This window comes from Capsicum annuum, chromosome 6 (assembly GCF_002878395.1).
Source record: "Capsicum annuum cultivar UCD-10X-F1 chromosome 6, UCD10Xv1.1, whole genome shotgun sequence".
NCBI lineage: Eukaryota > Viridiplantae > Streptophyta > Magnoliopsida > Solanales > Solanaceae > Capsicum > Capsicum annuum.
In genome coordinates, this window is record NC_061116.1 from 206,538,598 (window position 1) to 206,559,993 (window position 21,396).

The window sequence follows — 21,396 nt, forward strand, 5'->3', positions numbered from 1 at the left end:
CGTCAGTTTAGGGTTCCCACCATTCTCATTGAGTACCCACCAGATAAGGGTCACTCACAGGCTGTCCTTACCCGTGGCACGGTATTGACACCCCTTTAATCGGGGCAGAGATTGGACCCTAGCTTAGCCATAACGGTATACATGGGGCATGTCGATTAAACACTACTTCCCACAGTTTCAGTATCAGTTTCAGTAAAAGAACTCTGGGTGTTCTTCAGATTTCAGTATCTACAGGACTGTCAGATACAGTCGTCCATGTTATCAGTTTCAGTATCAGTCATGACAGTTATCAGTAAACCATGTATTAGCTTACAGGTCATGCTATCACGTATTCATGGTTCTAGTTTTTATATATGTGTGTTTGCACTCCCACATTCATATTAGTCAGTCAGTGTTGTTCATGTATGAAACCCTTTATGCTCAGCCTACCTTTCTCGTATACTCAGTACTCCAGTTGTACTGACGCATTTGCGTTATGGTGCTTTCTTTTCATGTTACACCATAGGTTTCGAGCCACAAGCTACAGCCCAGCAGTAGCGGTAGCATTCCAGTCGCAAAGACACAGTGAGTCCTCATTGATTCGAGGACAATATGATTTAATTCATTTATTTATTTCTTCAGTTCAGTTTTACGAAGTTAGTTGGAGACATGTTCCTTCAACTCTTTATTCAGACAATTTAGACGTTTTCAGATTTTTGTTCAGATTTACGTTCAAATTGAGTTGTTTTGGGTATTTTCACCCGTATGATTGTATTCAGTTGAACCTTATGGCCTTACAGTTCTATGTATTCCGCATTATTATATCATGATTGGCAGTATACAGGTACAGATATCAATCATGGGTTAGCTTGTGGTCCCTCGGAGTCATGAGCACCGTGTAATATTTCGGTTCAGCGAATCGAGGTATTACAAACTTGGTATCAGAGCCTAAGGTTCAATAGAGTCCTAGGAAGTCTGAAAGCCGCATCTAGTAGCGTCTTGTATATGGGTGTGTTGCGCGCCACATTTATGTACGGAAAGTTATAAGATGTTTTAGGAACAGTCCCCTTTCTTCATTATTCATGTCATGCTAGTGAGCATAATCACAAGTTAAACTCTCAGTCTAATCTATTATTCTTTTATTCCAGACCGTGGCCCCAAAGAGAAGAAACCAGCTAGCTCTTCGGCCCGAAGATTCTTTGGGCGAACATGTTTCCCATACGGAGTTTAGAGCCGTATTTACCACACTTGCTCAGTCCATGGCTGCACAGAATGAACGGCTACCAGTTATTTTGGCCAATCCAGTGGCCACTCCCAAAGTAGCTAGGATTCGGGACTTCACCCGGATGAACCCTCCATCTTTCCATGAGCCTAAGTCTGATGAGGACCCTCAGGAGTTTATTGACCAAGTCCAAAAGGTCATTGACATCATGGGTGTTACTTCTATTGAGAGTGCTGAGTTAGCTGCCTACCAGTTATAGGATGTTGCTCAGGATTGATACAAACAGTGAAAGTCTGACAGGTTAGATGATTCAGGCCTTATCGAGTGGGAGGAATTTGTCACAACCTTCTTAGACAGATTCTTTCCCCAAGAACTGAGGGAAGCCAAAGTTCTTGAGTTTATCAACCTCAGGCAGGGGAATATGACGGTTAGGGAGTATTCTCTCAGGTTTACTCAGCTAGCCAGGTATGCTCCTCATGGGATTGCAGACAATCGAGCTAAGATGAGCAAGTTCGTGTCAGGGGTCAATGATAACGTGGTAAATGAGTGTAGATATGCGATGCTGATCGGTGATATGACCTTAGCTAGACTCATGACCGATGCCCAGCAAGTAGAAGAGTAGAAGTTTAAGACTAGGAAGAGGCAGAACAAGAGAGCAAGGTCAGGTAATTTCAACTTTGCTCACCCCAAGTCAGGTGGAGGAAACCGTTCATAGTTTCACTCCAAGTCAGCCATTCGAGCTCCTTCCTCTGCCAGCATTCTAGTGCCGAAGTTCAGAGACGGCAATAGAAATAAAGCGCCAGGCTCTAAATCTTAGGGCAGTGTTAGCAGTGCCTGAATAAATCCCCTTTGTCAGACTTGTGGTAAGAACCACAAGAGCATTTGCAGAGTCGGTAGTGATGTCTGTTTTGGTTGTGGTAAGCCTGGCCACAGGATTAGGGAGTGTCTGCAATCAAGTTTTCAGGTTCAGCAAAATTATTGTACAGCTCAGTCCAGTCGCCCAAACCAGCAGGGTGTCATTTCCAGTGCTACCAGTGGGCAATGCCCAAACAGACTCTATGCTCTTCAGTCCCGACAGGATCAGGAAAATTCTCCTGATGTCGTTACTGGTACATTACAGATTTTCCATGTTCATGTTTATGCTTTGCTAGACCCAGGTGCATCTTTGTCTTTTGTTACTCCATACATAGCAGGTGATTTTGGAATCAGTCCCGAAGTCCTAGTAGAGCGCTTCTCAGTCTCTACCCCAGTGGGTAAAACCATTATAGCTCGACGGGTATACACGAACTGCCCGATCATGATATCTTAGAAATCCACGTCAACAGATTTAGTGGAGTTAGAGATGACTAATTTTGATGTCATTCTCGGCATGGATTGGCCTCATTCATGCTATGCCACAGTCTACTGTAGAAACGGGATAGTTCAGTTTCAGTTCTCAAATGAGCCCGTCCTAGAGTGGAAGGGTAGCATTTCCGCGTTCAGGGGTCAACTTGTTTCCTACCTTCGGGCAAGAAAAATGATTTCTAAAGGGTGTTGGTATCATCTCGTGCATGTTAAAGATTCCAGTTCTGAATATCCCAGCCTCAAAACAGTCCCTGTTGTTAATGAATACTCAGATGTCTTTTTCGAAGATCTTCCAGGCATTAGCTGAAGTCTGGATACTCAACCTATTTTTATTCCGCCATATAGAATGGCACTAGAAGAACTCAAAGAACTGAAAGATCAATTAAAGGATCTCTTAGATAAGGGATTCATCAGACCCAGCGTTTCCCCATGGGGTGCTCCAGTAGTATTCGTGCACAAGAAAGATGATTCTCTCAGGGCGTGTATTGATTACCGTCAACTCAACAAAGTCACGGTCAAGAACAGATATCCTCTCCCCAGGATTAATGATCTATTCGACCAACTTCAGGGTGCTAGTTACTTCTCCAAGATAGACCTCAGATCAGGCTATCATCAGCTCAGAGTTAGAGAATGTGACATTTCGAAAACAGCTTTCCATACTCGGTATGGTCACTTCAAATTTTTAGTCATGTCATTTGGTCTTACCAATGCCCCTGCAACTTTTATGGATTTGATAAACCATGTGTTCAAGCAGTACTTGTACATGTTTGTCATATTCTGGTCTATTCTCGCACAGAGCGTGATCATACAGACCATCTCAGGATTGTTCTTCAGACTCTCAAGGATCACCAGTTATTTACTAAGTTCAGCAAGTGCAAATTTTGGCTAAGATCAGTAGCATTCCTTGGCCATATTTTTTTCGGTGATGGAATTAGAGTAGATCCTCAGAAAACTGAGGCAGTAAGAAACTGGCCCAGACTCGTATCTCCATCAGATATTAGGAGTTTCTTGGGTTTGGCTGGCTATTACAGATGGTTTGTCGAGGGATTTTCTTTTATTGCATCTCCCATGTACAGATTGACTCAGAAGAAAATTAAGTTTCAGTGGTCAGATTCATACGAGAACAGCTTTCAAGAGTTGAAGTCTCGACTCATCTCCGCTCTAGTTCTAGCTATTCTAAATGGTTCAGATGGTTTTGTGGTCTATTGTGATGCATCCAGAGTGGTTTTAGGTTGTGCCCTCATGCAGCATGGTAAGGCCATAGCCTACGCCTCCAGACAGTTAAAGCCACATGAGAAGAATTATCCTACTCATGATCTTAAGTTAGCAGTGGTAGTTTTTGCCTTGAAGATTTGGAGGCATTATCTCTATGGAGTTCATGTAGATGTCTTCACAAACCATAAAAGCCTCCAGTATGTCTTTTCCCAGAAAGATCTCAATCTTCGCCAGAGAAGGTGGTTAGAGCTCTTGAAGGATTACGACATGAGTGTTCTTTATCATCCGGGCAAGGACAATGTTGTGGCCGACGCTCTCAGTCGACTCTCCATGGGTAGTATTTCTCACATTTAGGATAGTAAGAAAAAGATGGCTCAGGAGATCCATCATATTACCAGACTAGGCGTTCGCTTAGTTGATTCTTTAGAGGGTGGTGTATGTGTTCATAGTAGTTTAGAGTCATCTCTAGTTTCTGAGGTGAAAGAGAAACAAGACAGGGATCCTAGCCTTGTCAAGCTCAAGGAGTCAGTTCAGAATCAGGAAGTTGAGGTTTTCTCCCAAGGAGGAGATGGTGTTCTTCGTTGTCAGGGTCGTCTATGTGTTCCAGGAGTAGATGAATTGAGGCAGCGAATTCTTGCAGAAGTGCATGGTGCGCGATACTCTATTCATCCAAGGGCTATTAAGATGTATCGCGATATGCGGGAGATCTATTGGTGGAGTGGGATGAAGAGAGATGTTGCAGAGTTTATGGCTAAATGCTCACATGTCAGTAGGTTAAGATAGAGCATCAAAAACCTAGTGGTTCCATGCAAGAGTTCACTATTCCTACTTGGAAGTGGGAAGAAGTTAACATAGACTTCGTGACAAGTTTGCCTAGAACTCATTATCAGCATGATTCAGTCTGGGTTATTATAGATAGAATGACTAAGTGAGCTTATTTTCTTTCTGTTCGTACTTCTTATTCCGCTAAGGACTATGCCAAACTCTATATCAGGGAGTTAGTCAGATTACACGGTGTTCTACTATCTATCACCTCAGACAGAGGTGTCCAGTTCACTTCTCACTTTTGGAAAGCATTCCAAAAGGGTCTCGGTACCCAAGTCCATCTCAGCACAGCGTTTCATCTTCAGACAGATGGTCAAGTAGAGAGGACCATTCAGACTATTGAAGATATGCTAAGGGCGTGTGCAATTGACTTCAAGGAAAGTTGGGACGACCAATTGCCTTTGATTGAGTTTGCATACAACAATAGCTATCATTCTAGTATTCAGATGGCTTCATTTGAAGCTCTCTATGGTAGAAGATGTAAATCTCCGATTGGTTGGTTCGAAGTTAGTGAGGCCTTAGTCATAGTCCCGACTTAGTATTTGACGCCTTAGAGAAAGTTCAGTTGATCAGAGAGAGACTCCGGGCTGCTCAGAGCCGACAGAAATCCTATGCAGATATTCGTAGAAAGGATCTCGAGTTCGAGGTCAATGACTATGTCTATTTTAAGATCTCTTTCATGAAGGGAGTGAAGAGGTTCAGCAAGAAAGAGAAACTCAGTCTCCGGTATGTTGGCCCCTTCAGAATTCTTTGTCGCTTCGGCAAGGTAGCTTATGAGTTTGAGTTGTCTTCAGATCTAGCCTCAGTCCATCCAGTCTTCCATGTCTCTTTGCTAAAGAAGTGCATAGGTGACCCAGCAGTTGTTGTCCCTATTCATAGCATCGACATTCAGAACAGCCTCTCCTATGAAGAGATTCCAGTCAAAATCTTAGATTATCAGACTCGTAGATTGAGGAACAAAGAAGTCCCTTTAGTCAAGGTTCTTTGGCGAAATCAGTCTCATGAGGGAGCTACTTGGGAAGCAGAAGCAGATATGTATACCAAGTATCCTCACCTCTTCCCCGCCAATTCAAATCAAGCTCAAGGTAACAGTTCTCCTTAATCTTATTCAGTTCACGTTCATGTTTCCAGTATATACTTGGTACCTATTAACCATTTCATACTCAGTCATGCATTCATGTGTCAGTTGCCCATACATCAGATATGCACGAGTTCAGTATGTTTAGCATGTTAGTCATGAGATCAAGTTTCAGTTCTTCATATTCAGTTCAGGTTCTATTGTCTTGTATCCCTTCTCAGTAAATTCTCATTCGAGGATGAATGTTCCCAAGGGAGAAATATTGTAATACCCCGCATGTTTCTAAGCTAGGAAGTGAATAAGTATTCCTACGTATGAAATCTCTTATTCTGTGATTCGTACTTAAGTACATAACTTACCATGAATATCCTAATGATAGGATAGCTTATGATGCATTAAGCATGTTCATATAAGTCACTTAAGGTAATACAAGCTAAGAGTTTTTGAATCCATCAAGTTTTAGTGTTCGATTTTGCAAGGGTCATCTTTGAACGATTATAACTCGATGTTAATGTGGTAGTTTGGCTGATTTAGTCCCACCAAATTGTAGAGAATAAAATTAGCTTTCCAACGATACCAATTTCACCTTAATCCAATACCCGAGCGAAAATTTATGCCCATTTTGGTGAGAGACAATAAGCATAGGCGATTGGTTAGGCGCCGCCTAACCCAAGCATAGGCGATTGGTTAGGCGCAGCCCAACCCAAGCATGGGCGATCACTTGGGCCCCGCCTAAGGCAATTCCAGGTGTCAAAACACTCCATTTTGGGTTATTTTAAATGTACTTAAGTCTTTAAATATTTCTTACACGTCCCTAAACTTAACCCTACGAAATATATGGCTTCTAAACATATTACAAACCTATTTTCATCTCAAAGCTCATCATCCAAGAGCACTAAAGGAGAAAAACAACTAAGCTTGCATAATTAAGCTTGAAGATCCAATTTCAAGGAAATTCCTCCATCAATCATCAAGAATCTTCCTTCTAAGGTATGCCTAGTGTTCATCCACGAATTCCTTTCGTCCGTGGAGTTCAAGAATCAATCTTTAAAATACAAAAGCTTGGTTGATAGTGGTGATATGATCATACCCATGTTGATGCTTGTTTGTTTTGCTATATAATAGTATGCGTGAGTTGATTTATGCATTCCTTTTATCCATAAAGCTCAAAAACCCTTTTTTTCATTATAAAGTATGATTTCTATATTGTTGGGTGTTGATGATCATGTTGTTGATATTGGGTGATTCCCAAGATGGAATCTTTATATGTTTTTATAAATTCATGCTATCATATGAGTTGGAAACATGTAAATTTGGTTGTTCATGATGTATAATTTGATGATTTCACCTATGCTTAAGATGTGCATGTAAGGTGTTTGATAAAATGCCTAAGAAACTAGAAATCATGCAATGTAGCTAAATTGTGACTAAGTGAAGGATTCATGATATGCCCTTACGTTCCAATGACTTCTATGTTGATAATGTGCATTGTAATGTTGTTGGAATATTCATGAACTATTCTTATGAGATTATGCTATGTTTACTTGCAAATCCTGCTTATGAACAAATTGTATGATAACCATGCAATCCACATGAACTTCCATGCTATTGGCATGTGTTGCCAACATGATTATATAATGAACATGATATTAAGATTTGTGCAAGTACTTCCATGTGATATGAAATCATTTCCATGCAATACATTGTTGATAACCATGCTTAGTATGAGATCCCTATTTATGATATTATAAATTATGGACTTTACTCTTATGATCAAGTCAGTCATGTGTGTCAGTTTCCTTCCATCGAGTCCTGGGGGTACTTGTTCCTGAAAACTATAGTTATGTGCCTAGAGCCATGTCATGTTTCACGATATCCGAACTCAAGCTATGATTCCATAGACTTCAGTCAGTCATGTGACTCACGAAAACCTCATGATCTTAGTCAGTTGTCAAATATTAGTAACATTCCGCCAGTCAACAGAATTCAGTAAGATTAAGTCATGCACAGTCAGTTATTCATGTTCAGTCCCTCCAAATAGGAGTAGAGGTTAGCACCGAGTGAACCCAAGGATGGAAACTCACCCGCCAGTTCAGGGTGTGATTCTTAGTAGTCATCCTTGTATTTCAGAACTACGTAGCCAGCGTAGGTTGAGACATCTTAACCCGTCAGATTAGGGTTGATGAGGTGGCTTAACCCGTCAGTTTAGGGTTCCCACCGTTCTCATTGAGTACCCGCCAGATAAGGGTCACTCACAGGTTGTCCTTACCCGTGGCACAGTATTGACACCCCTCCAGTCAGGGCAGAGATGGGACCCCAGCTTAGCCATAACGGCATACATGGGGCATATCGGTAAACACTACTTTCCACAGTTTCAGTATCAGTCTCAGTAAAAGAACTCAGGGCGTTCTTCAGATTTCAGTATATACAGGACTGTCAGATACAGTCGTCCATGTTATCAGTTTCAGTATCAGTCACGACAGTTATCAGTAAACCATGTATTAGCTTACAGGTCATGCTATCACGTATTCACAGTCGTAGTTTCTATATATGTGTGTTTGCACTCCCACATTCATATTAGTCAATCAGTGTTGTTCATGCATGAAACCCTTTATGTTCAGCCTACCTTCCTCGTATACTCAGTACTCCAGTTGTACTGACGCATTTGCGCTATGGTGCTTTCTTTTCATGTTACACCATAGGTTCCGAGCCACGAGCTCCAGCCCAGCAGTAGCGGTAGCATTCCAGTCGCAGAGATACAGTGAGTCCTCATCGATTCGAGGACAATATGATTTAATTCATTTATTTATTTCTTCAGTTCAGTTTTATGGAGTTAGTTGGAGACATGTTACTTCAACTCCTTATTCAGACAGTTTAGAGGCTTTTAGATTTATGTTCAGATTGAGTTGTTTTGGGTATTTTCACCCACATGATTGTATTCAGTTGAACCTTATGGCCTTATAGTTCTATGTATTTTGCATTATTATATCATGATTTGCAGTATACAGGTACAGATATCAGTCATGGGTTAGCTTGTGGTCCCTCGGGGTCATGAGCACCGTGTAGCATTCCGGTTCAGCGAATCGAGGTGTTACAATGAGTTTGGTCGGGTCATTGTGGACTGGGTCGGATATTACAGAATTTTTGAAAAAATCGATCACGAGTAGTCGATTTATTTTTTAAAAAATAATTATTCAAAAAAGGTCACTTGCGGTCGATTTTTATTTAAAAATAAAAAATTTAATAAATTGTATAATATTTATAATAACATCTAAATAATTTAATGTAGTGTTTATATAAATAGGATAATTAGTTATTTTATCATTATATTAACATGAGTAATATATTTCCTAAATCGTGTAATAATATCACTGCATTTCGTAAATTATGATAAATTTTTGGTTAATTAGATTTTAAATACAATATTATATACCGCGTAATACAAAGTATTAATCAGATGAATTATCGATTAATTAGCTTACGTTATTACAACTTCAACAGTATACCCTTGGTATACATTAACACGAGTAGTATTTTCTCAATGGTGTGAATCAATGTATTAGTAAGAGTACTTGGATATATAGATCAGTTAACTAACTTTTGATTACTACGTACATCACTACACGATATATACGTATATACATATATTCGATTAATTATCATCTTCAAAATACATTACTCTGTCATACAATGTATTTCATATATACTCAGGTAAATTATCAGTTAGTTTATCTTAAGTTATTATAAATTAAACGAAATATTATTCCCTCGATCGATCGATTGTATGACATCAGCCTATTTAATATATAATTGAATACATTAGTTAGCTTTTGACTACGTACTTCGTGCATCACTACTACATGATACACACACATAGATACACACACACACTTTATCAACTATCAGGTTCTACATAGTATATACATCACATACAAGAGTATATTACCCTGTAATGCAACGTATTGCATACATACTTTTATAAAATTTATTAATTTAATTTTTAAATGAAAGCGACCACAGTTGGTCGCTACTCCAAAATATTTTTTTTCCTTTTTTAATCATAAAATGATAATATTTTCAATTTAATTTTTAAAGAAAAGCGACCACATGTGATCTTTTTTCAAAATGTTTTCTTTCTTTTTGTTAATCATAGAGCGACTACAAGTGGTCGATTTTATAAATATTTTTTTAATTATTTGTTTAATCAAAAAGAGATCACACGTGGTTGTTTTTTTAAAACATATTTTAAATTTAATTTTTTAAAGAAAAGCGACCATACGTGGTCGCTTTTTCAGTTTTTTTAAGGTCTAAAACTGACCACTTGTGGTCATTTCTTTGTAATTATTTTTTTAATCTAAAAACGATCACAAATGATCGATTTTGCATAATATTGTTTTAATCTAAAAGCGGGTGGTCTCTTTTAGTTTTAAAAAAATATTATATTTAATATAAAATTTTAAGAAAACTATTGAAATTATTATTTTACAATTTAAAATATAAAAGCAACCACATGTGGTCTTTTTTTTTAGATCACACAGTGTGATCGTTTTTTTTGGTCGCAAAAATATTTTTTTTAGTAATGCATGGAGCATGTGAAATATGCATACATTTTAATGATCGACATGATTACAATTTTGTTGTCAAATCAACAGGTTGAGTTGAATTTAAATTAATTAAATTAAAATAAGATAAAATATATAAATAAGAGAATTATTGATCCATCAAAAGATTACTTTATTGAAAAGTTACTTTATTGTAATGAGTTCAGCTAAAATTGGCCATCTAATTATTGTTAAGATTTTGCAATTATTTTTTTATTTATTTTTAATACTTTTATACTGTTTTATAAATTATTGTTTTTTCTGTATTATGACTACATATTACCCAATAAGAAAAATCTTTTTGCTTTGAGAAAATTTATTTTGAATCAAATTTGGCTACAATGAAACTTGGATTGAGTTGAAATGAAATGAGTTAATAATAAGCGGATTAATAATCAATCCAAACTTAAACGAGTTTAGATCGATATTACAATTTTATGGGTTAATTTTACCATCTATAACTGAAGTGATGAAGTCAAGAAATTTTGATAAAAAATATTCAAGATTATAGATATGCGCAAACATGCACATATATATTCTAAAAAATAACTTTTTCTGATGTACAAAACTAGTCAGGATAGCCTTTGCAAGTCACGAGCCTAATAATTATTATTTTTTTGGTTTTTTTTTTTAATTATTTGCTTATATTTTTTAAGTTTATTAAAAAGAATGTGTTTTTGTTTCTTTTCTCACTCTTTAATTTTATTTTTGTACATGACATACTTAAACTCACAAAATTTTTGGTACATTTTATATACTTCTAATATAAAAACAAAAGATTTAATTATTTTTTATTTTCTAATTTTGTGTCAAGTAAAAAATCATACACACAAATTATAATGAAGTAAATAATTATTAATTATATTTTTGAAAACTTGAATAATTATTATTTTCTCCGTCTCAATTTATGTGACACAATTTTAAATTTCAAGAGTCTAACAATGAACATAATATTTTTTTAAAAAAATTATTAAAAAATACTATAAATCACAATAATCAATAATTCAAAATACTTAACACATATTAAAAGTGACGATAATTTCTTTAAATCTCAATATGAGTAAAGTGCCACAACAAATTGATATTGACGGAGTAGGCAAATTCTCAATATTAGTAAAGCATGTGTTAGCCACTATTTAGGATCCCAACGAGAGTAACATGTCAGAATCAATTAAATTTAGTTATGGCCAATGTTTTATATTATCCACAAATAAAACTGAATTTCTTTGCTTAATCATGCATACAATTCTTCTCCAATGTTTTTATGTTCTATACATGTACAGACATGGACACAAAATAAATAATTTTTATACTAGTAATGTAGTTTAATGGTGTGTTCGTTCGGGAGAAAAATATTTTTTGTTTTAAAAAAATAAGTGAGATGTTTTTTTTTTATGAAGTACGTAAACAAAAATGTTATTCTAAAAGCGTTTGTGGAAGTGAATGTATGAGTGTGGGGTGGGTGGCAATGGATGTTGGGGTGAGCATAAAGTTTCTTAGGAATGGTGAGGACATATAATCAATATAGAATATCTCTTTACATTAACTACGAAAATTGTTTCCTCATTTTAAAGAAAATTATTTTCATAAAGAAAATATTCTATAAAATTTTTGATCAATCAAATATGAAAAAAATTAAACATGTCAAATAAATTCTAATAGTTACTTTGTTTTCGATTACTATATTGGTCAGACCCCAGATGGTCAGACAAAAATTAAATTTATTGTGTAAATCTTTTTTATTATTATTGAAAAAGCTTAGTAATTTAGTTGGTCAATTAAAATTTTCACCTTACTGTCGAAGGTCTAATTTAAATTGAAAAATACAACAACAACAACAACAAACCTAGTGTATTCCCACTTAGTGGGGTTTGGGGGGGTAAGATGTACGCAGTCCATACCTCTACCTCTGATGAAGTAGAAAGGCTGTTTCCGAAAGACCCCCGGCTCAAGTCACGAGATATCACACAAACACATAGTACAGCACAGAAGCAGATGACATAACATAGATACGGCACCCATAAGGAATATAGAACAGAGTAAAGCAGGAATGCAGGAATATAAAGCAGAGGAAAGCACACAGATTCGTAATAAACATGGAACACGGAACACGAAACACTGAATACGGAATCATAACAGGAATACACCCCCACCAATTAATTCCCTACACTAGCGACCCGAACTGGCCCTAATCCTCTGCCGTAATTCGCATCTTCCAGACCTTCCTATCTAGGGTCATGTCCTCGGTGAGCTGTAACTGTTCCATGTCCCGCCTAATCACCTCACCCCAGTACTTCTTCGGTCTACCCCTTCCCCGTCTAAAACCATCCAACGCTAGCCTCTCACACCTACGGACCGGGGCATCCATGCCCCTCCTCTTCACGTGTCCGAACCATCTCAATCGTGCTTCCCGCATCTTACACTCCACTGAAGTCACACCAACCTTCTCCCGGATAGTCTCATTCCGAACTCTATCCCCTCGGGTCAGTCCACACATCCAGCGCAACATCCGCATTTCTGCCACCTTCATTTTTTGGATGTGGGAGTTCTTAACTGGCCAACACTCCGCTCCATACAGTAAGGCCGGACGGACTACCACCCTATAGAATTTGCCTTTAAGCTTGGGCGGCACCTTCTTATCACACAACACCCCCGATGCGAGTTTCCACTTCATCCATCCCGCCCCAATACGGTGCGAGACATCTTCGTCAATCTCACCGTTACTCTGGATCACGGACCCGAGATACTTGAACTTATCCCTCTTCCCTACCTCCTGTGCTTCTAGCGTCACTCCTACCTCATTCTCCCGCCTCACGTCATTAAACTTACATTCCACATACTCTGTCTTGGTTCTGCTCACCCTGAACCCTTTAGACTCCAGAGTTTGCCTCCACAACTCTAATTTGTCATTCACACCCCCTCGAGTCTCATCTATCAGGACTACATCGTCTGCAAAAAGCATACACCACGGCACCTCCCCTTGAATACGCCGCGTCAACACATCCATTACTAACGCAAACAAAAAGGGACTAAGAGTAGATCCCTGATGCAATCCTGTCAGGACAGTGAAATGCTCTGAGTCTCCTCCCGCCGTCCTCACCTGGGTTTTCGCTCCCTCATACATATCCTTAATTACACTGATATATGCCTGCGGTACTCCACTCACCTCCAAGCATCTCCAAAGCACTTCCCTGGGGACTTTATCGTACGCCTTTTCCAGGTCGATGAACACCATGTGCAGATGAAAGTGATACTTATTGAAAGTGACTACGTTTATTTGCTTGATTAGTCAAACACATTAACCGGAGAAGTGGCTTATCCTGTGCACGCAAATTCAGATTGCATAAGAAGTGTTGCTGTTCAAAAGTACGTCACGCAACTTTGATAAACTCATTCAAGAAAATAGAATTTTATTTTTTTTTGTCAGTTTTCTATAGTTGGTAGGTTATCTGAATTTTCATATTATTAGTGAGGATTTAATTTTTGTAATCCCATCACCTCTTCACGACCGTCTACTTCAAATTTCTTTAACTTCATTCAGCAAAATAAAAAAAAAAAATTTCATCAGTCGTCTAGGAGAATCTTAATAGTTTCCTTAATTTTTATTTTGGACCATGACTCAACACAAATCACCTTCTTGATCGAGGACTTTGAGGGTTCTCAATTCAAACGAAAGCAACATTGAGCTTTTACTATTTTTTTATTCTTATCGTAGAATATTACAAAAGAAATCATTCGTTTATTCTCTATAATAATATTACAAAAGAAACCATTCGTTTATTCTCTATGATGGGGGCTTGTGACTTGTGAGGAGCAGTGTCATTGGTTTATTGTTGACTTGTTTGTTGGTCTAGATAGTGGATATGTGATGAATAGTATTAAGTTATACTAAATACGTATTTATTTTTGGTTATTGTTGCTGCAAAGTAAGGTTTATAAACTTGCTTTTAGGCCAAAAGAAGGAAGGAAAAAAAAGGAACTCTTCAAATGGACAATATGATGCCAAAGGTAGTCGACTAAATTAGTGGTCTAAAATCAATAACGAATTTAGCATAGAAATTTGAAATATGTCAAAGCTCATAAATCAAAAATTCAAGATATGTTAAGATAAACAATTTACAAACCTTATATTGACATACACCCGTTCATTTTATACATACGGCCACAAGGCTATTTCCCATTAGTATTATGATAAATGGGCTGATTTATGCTAATGTCCCCTTTTTAGATCATAATTTAGTTTTTATTCCCATCATAATAACTTGTGCATCTATAACTCTAGAAAATTTACCCTTTCAAATATTTTTGGCTTACGCATAATGTCTACTCATCTATTGCTTAATTTTACGGACATATAACACTTGACATAATTTATAAAATTTAGATTGAATTTTTACGTTCTCATTGCTCAAAACAGATAGTTAGATTGTAATTCAAAAGATCTACATTTTTTTTTTTTAAAGGACTATTTATTAAATAAATAACCAAGAAAGAATTATTGGCGAAAATCTCACCTCCTTTTTGAGACTAGTTTTGCAATTAGGATCGCCCTTCTTTATTTAATTGTTTTTCCTCTCTTTATTGGGACATAATCTAATTTATTTTATCTCATCTTACTCGTGAATACAAAATCAATGTTGTTTGGTACGCATAGATAAGCAAATACATCTCGTGATATTAAGTTATTTGATAATGTTCACTATTTTAATATAATTTTAGTGTGATAAAATAATTTCGAAATTAACTATACCTCAAATCAGCCGTGAGATAAAATTATTCTTACACTTTGAATTTTTATCCTTATCTATTTACCAAACGAATTGACCACGTCATAATTATTTTCCTTTATAATTTATTTATTTGTCTTATTTATCTTTTTATTTAATAAAGAGTGAATCCAAAAAATAATAGCAAAACATTCCCAGGAATTAAAGGAGAAGATATAAGAAAATAGCTAACATTTTTCATATTTAGGCAGTTGACAATTCACAAACCGTTGCTTCTTAATTTCTCTCTCTATAACTGCCAAATTATAATAATCCTACATATACTTGAATTATCTTCCATTCCATTTTTTTTTATGAAGAAAACTCTAGTTTGATTTTTATTTACTTCATCGATTTTAAAAATGTTGAAGACATTTTCTATGTCCTCCCGTATAGGAAGAGACTTACAGAGATATAATGAAGGTTGTCGTCAAGTTGTTGGGTGCGTTATCTTTTCATTCTTGTTAGTAATTTATGTTCAATATTTGAATAAAAAAACTAAAAAATTTCACGTGTGGCTGCATGTTTTCCATTAAATTTCTTTCTTCTTGATGATTATTTAATTTTGATATAAATACAGGGAGTAGTTTTATGCTATGTTGTGCAAACGACTCATCACTTTTTATGTCTCGTTGGTGCCGAATTCTCTTAAAGCACACTACTTTCGAAGAATTTAACATGTATTTGTTGATATTTTTGAAGCGTCCGAGCAACACGGACTTTAGGGTAATTTGTGTTGGAGAGATTAAGTAGGTTATTTCGTTATAAATTTGACATTAAATATATCATCATGTGTTTGATTATTTACTCCATATATTAGGTATGATTATTTACCTGATTATAATCCCAGGATTGTAATTCTTGTTATAATTTTAGGAAAATTATTTTTGAATCAAATGAATCGTAAGAACTATGAACATGAGTTGTGATGTAATATAAGGTTTTGGGATTTGAGATCCTGAAAATGAAAATAATCATGTTAGAAAAGCGTCACCCCGGAAATGGCCCTTACAATGTCTTTTCCTAAGAACTAGCTATGTGCTTTTTTTTTTTCTATATTAATTTTTGGTGTTGCAGATGCATTCCATATAGATACAGAAATAGTTACCAGTCAGGTTCCAATATTGATGATTTGGAGTTTTTATTGATCAGTTCACAGAAGAGTCCAAGATTGATGTTCCCAAAGGTACATATATCTTGTACAAGTCTATCATATTTTTTTCCTATTGATTTTGCTAATTGGATTATTGTTTTCATCCTCCCTCAGTGTATCTTGACATTATTGGTTTTGCAATGAAATTACAGGGTGGTTGGGAAATTGATGAGTCCTTAATAGATGCAGCTTTACGCGAAACCTTCGAGGAAGCTGGTGTTCTTGGCGATGTTGAAGTTCAAGTATGTCGATGAAACTTGAATTTTTATAGAATGAAATTCCAATAGCATTTCTGTTTTAGAATGATTCATGTAATCGATCTCAATTAATTAAAGATGTGACATAGTCATTTTTTGCTATTTGTGGTTGGATATTGCAGGATTATTTAGGTACCTGGAATTTCAAGAGCAAAAGCCAAGGCACATTTCATGAGGGACACATGCTGCCATTGTATGTCACTCAGGAATTAGATGAATGGCCGGAGAAATCTGCCCGTCAACGTTTATGGGTTTGTTTTGGATATTGATAATTTGCTATTATCATCCCTTTGATCTCGAATCTCTAATTACATTGATCAAAGGCAGATTCAAAACTTTTAACTCTATAAAAGCATATTCTAAACATATAATTTTGACCATGTGGTTCACTATGCCTAAATGTTGGATCTGCCTCCGTTTAAGAATCATTGTATTATTAATATCAATAAGACGGTAACTCGGCTCACTAAAACTTATTTTGTCTAAGTGGTGGTGGCAGAGTTAAGTCTGTATCTATGCTAGTGGAAGATAAAAGAATGTTCGGTTAAATATTTGCAGATGAAATTTAACGAAGCTAGGGAAGTATGTTGGCATCCATGGATGAAGGAAGCTTTGGACGTCTTTGCTTCAAAGCTTGCTAAGAGAAACAAAGAAAAGCCTCAGACATTATTATACCCTTTCAATGAATTGTCAATTGAGGCAATGTCAAATATTGATACTACTCCAGTACCTAACCAAATGTACAATATTGAAGAACCAAGAATGGATAACGTTGAAGCTAATCCTTTGACTTGTGAAGAACCAAGCATCAATCCAATCTTTGTAGCCGATTCGATGTTCAATGGGACATTGTTCAGTGAAGAATTGGGAATAAGCCATATAGCTAGTACTACACCAATGTTCAATGAGGATACAAGAATAAGCATTATCGCTCATAGCTAGCAACGAAAGGAAGGAGAGCCATCAACAAGCTTAGGAAGCAAAAGTGACGGATTCAGAATTTAGAATTTATCTCTATAACTTTATATATATATACTCGTTTTTGGCATATGTGTGCTTAGTTCAAACCTGAAGGACTAAATTCTGAGAGTTCTCAGGGTGCCAGCAACCAGGAATGAAGACCATATATGAAAGTATGTGTTAAATGTAATTACTTAGGGACTTAATTAAGGCTATAATGGTCTTACTTTTGTTGCTTGTTGTAAATACTCCTTGACCAATATATAATGACTATATTGTAGAGACTCAAATAATATATATACTATCTCCATTTCAGTTTATATACATACTTTCCTTTTCTATTTGGAAAAGAGTGATTACACTTCTCATTTTACTCTTAAGGAGAAACTTTTATATTCAGACAAATGTTATGGCACGTTTAAGATCCCAAGTTTTATAATCAAAATCCTTTAATTTTCCCAGATTATCAAAGGAGGACGTTGTCAACGCCCGCAGCGGACACGACTTGCAATTGTAACGGATCAGTTGACTAACAACCTAGATATCCAGAAAGCTACATTGGGTTTCAGATCAGAGTGCTTATGCAAAATCTCTAGTCTCAGTCATATAAAGAATAAAATTACTTACTTCGTTTGTTTAAAAAAAGAATTACTTACTTTTATTTTTAATCTGTTTAAAAAAAATGATCCTTTCCTTTTTTTTTTTTGCAAAATTTTAATTTTAACTTTCCACGTGACATGCTTGAGACCACAAGATCAAAGGACATTTTGGTAAATTTGATATTACTTTAATTTAGGACCACCGAGTCAAATTAGTTCATTCTTTTTAAACGGAGGGAGTATTCTTCTTTGTATTTGCTTTCTTTTTATAATATTATGTCGACTCTAAAACAACAGCTATATATATCACTCATAATTGAGCGCCTGCATGACAAGTGAAACACTGTTCTACAGTTTCACTTTCATGTTCAGTAATTTCCTGCTATAGATATATAGTTAAATTAGAAAATAATAATAGTAATAATAAGGTGAAGAAAATTTCATCTCACGACAACATTAAGACAAATTAAAGTAACAATATGATGATTACAAGGAGGTGAATTTATGAAGTTAATATCACAAGATTAGTAGTTTCCGTTAGCACCACCTGACCCATTACTACCTAATTAATCATTTATCCTTTTCGTGTCACATAATATAGTGCTTATCAGAACAGTAGTATTTCTTTCTGTTCCAAATATATAGTAATTCGTTGTAGTAGTACCTTTTTTTTTTTTAAATTCTAAATCTACTCTTAAACATTATGTTAATTAAGTGAGACATTTAAGAATAAATGAATGATAACTTCAAAAAAAAATTATATTATAAATAATTGAGTTTCGATAAGAAAACATGACAAATAATATGAAATAGGTGGAGCACTAATGTATATATTTTTGGAACTAAAAACCTTTACTACTTCACAAAAAAAATATTATATTAAATCTTGTTGGTTAGTACTATTTGCTTTGTTGTATCCACCTATCTTTAGTTGATAAGTAAGACACACTTCCATGCATTATCTTTTCTTTCTTTCAGAAGAAGTCAATAAGTTGGATTTCTTGTGCTTAACATAACACTCGATTGCACAAACTAACTTGTAATAATGTTGTCAAATTTTGTCTTAATAAAACAAACACCTAAGAAAATGTCTCTTAACCTTAAGTAATTAAGTGCGGATAAGTTTTTACTATATATGGATTCCTCTAATGCAACCACAATATAGTGTCTCTGTGAAGTTAGCAAAAACTTGTTTTTTTATGAAATTCTTTGAAATGGGTATGCATAATTAATTCTCCCTTCTTATTTATTTTTTTTGTTCTTTTTGGGGGTCGGTTGGTATGCTGGACAAGCATAAATAATCCTTGAAAAATATTTTAGTATTGACTTATTCCTTGTTGATTACTTATGTTGAGATAAATCATATCAGAATTAGTAATACCTACATTTTTGATAAATGATGGAATAATAGTACTAGAATTAGTTATTCCGAAATAAAAACAATGAAAACGACAACCACTGAGGTCACATCAACTTTTTTCTTCTTCTATCTTTTAATACAATAATCAATAAAAAACTCTACAAAAATAGCTAATCGCAACATAACTAATCTAATATAACATGTTTTCGAATCATACGCCCCCTAAAAGTTAAAATACTGAGGGATGGAAAGTGAAAAAGGGTACGTATGAGTATTGAGTAGTCTTGTCTGGATGTACCCATGCAGCTTAGGGTTCTTTATAAATATCAGTTTTATATTTCAGAAGGAAAAATGCTAAAAGAATTAGAGTGACTTATTCCTATTTTTGGACAGACATATAGAATACCACTTCCCTTCTGCAGTTATAATATGCATGTGACAATGTACTTTTATTCACAAATTATTGACGATGGCTTTTGATCAACCATGAAAAGTAGAGAAAATAAAAGAAGGAAAATTAGTCAAGAAAAATCATTATACTATGAGAAATTGTTATTAAGTTATCTATATTGATGATGGAAAAATATTTATACAATCAGATAATAAGCATTAATTAATAATTTTTCAAGTAATAAAAAGTGAAACTATATAATAAGCATTAATTAATCATCTTAAAAAATTGTAGCAAAAATTATAATTTTATATTCATTTTCTGATCTGGAATATAGATGATATATTAGCTGTTATTATGTATATCTCCTTTATTTTAACAAATTTTAGTTATGTCAACCTTCCTCATGTATCGACTATTGAGCTTAGGATTGATAATATGAGCAAGTTGATGGGATACATGTGCTGACTTATTCTTCAAGTACGTCATGAAGGAAATTTTGAATAGAAATATAGAGAGATCTTTTACTTAAAGTATATATATATATATATTGTATATTTCAATGAATAGTTGTATATTTCAATGAATTTGATGTATATTTAATAAACTTGGTAAAAGACTTGTAAAAACAGATAAAAACAGTGAATAATGATTGATTTAATACATCAGTTTTGTAAAAACCTACTCAGTACTCCCTCTTTCCTATTGCTTCTTCATGTTTATCATTCTTATAGTTTATATTTTCCCCAGTTTTTTTTTTTTTTTTTTACTTTACCCTGTTCATCTCTTTCTCTTAATCTATGTTCTTAACATCGTACTTCTTTAACCACACCCCAAAAAATTTTTATCTGGCAGCTAACACTCGTCCCTTGTCTATTTTGCAGACCTTTTGGACTAACAAGGCCAGAATTCCTAGGAATTTACAGGTTAATCCATCGTTGATATTAAGAAATTAAGAGGCTAACCATATACTAAGGGTAAAAATTTTATAGATACTTAAATTTACATGATTTACAAAAACTACGTAAAATAATTTAAAATATAGATGTAAGAACATGAATATAAATATTTTTATGGGAAAAATATGTAAATAAGAACTTACATGAAGTAACTAGGAGAGAGGTTTCCCTTTCGGGAACCCCCTAAAGATCGAATAGAAAACTTGGAGCTTTTATTGAAATCACAATGATACAAAGTTTACACAAGAAAGACTGGCTAGACTGGCTTGGATAAGTGTTTAGGAAGGAAGGATTTTAACATTTCAAATAGGTTTGGAAGTTGGTTGATTTCATTCTGGCTTCCTATTACAACATGTGCGCCTTTTATAGGCAAAATGTACATAAAGGAGTGGTTCTAAAAACTACTACGTGGCCTTAGGACAATTGGCCGACACTTTTAGATAAGGGATAAGAAAGAAAACTTTAATAATGCAAGTCGGGTACTCTTTGGGCCCCATCGTCACATGCGTTATTAATTTTCTTTCAAACTTATTTTGACGCGTGCTTCAACAGTTTTTCTTTCTTTTGGAAAGTAGTGATAAAGGAAGCACTCTGACTCTGACTATTACAAGACATAAAGTGGGCATCCCCACTTGACCATGCTAACTAATAATACAAACTGTGAAAACTGTAGATTATCTTTACGTA

General features: G+C 35.2%; 1 protein-coding gene across 2 annotated transcripts; it reads left to right on the plus strand.

The window, feature by feature from the left end:
- Window positions 1-15,282: 15,282 nt before the first annotated feature.
- On the plus strand, window positions 15,283-17,720 carry LOC107874747 (nudix hydrolase 18, mitochondrial). Of its 2 annotated transcripts, none has more exons than XM_016721498.2 (5): window positions 15,283-15,472; window positions 16,183-16,216; window positions 16,336-16,425; window positions 16,563-16,691; window positions 16,999-17,720. In XM_016721498.2, exons 1-5 carry the CDS (start codon window positions 15,393-15,395, stop codon window positions 17,380-17,382), a joined length of 717 nt encoding a protein of 238 aa, XP_016576984.1. In that variant the 5' UTR covers window positions 15,283-15,392; the 3' UTR covers window positions 17,383-17,720. The 2 variants fall into 2 exon arrangements, with proteins under 2 accessions (XP_016576984.1, XP_016576983.1); XM_016721497.2 differs by having other exon boundaries at window positions 15,284-15,472; window positions 16,108-16,216.
- Window positions 17,721-21,396: the final 3,676 nt, after the last annotated feature.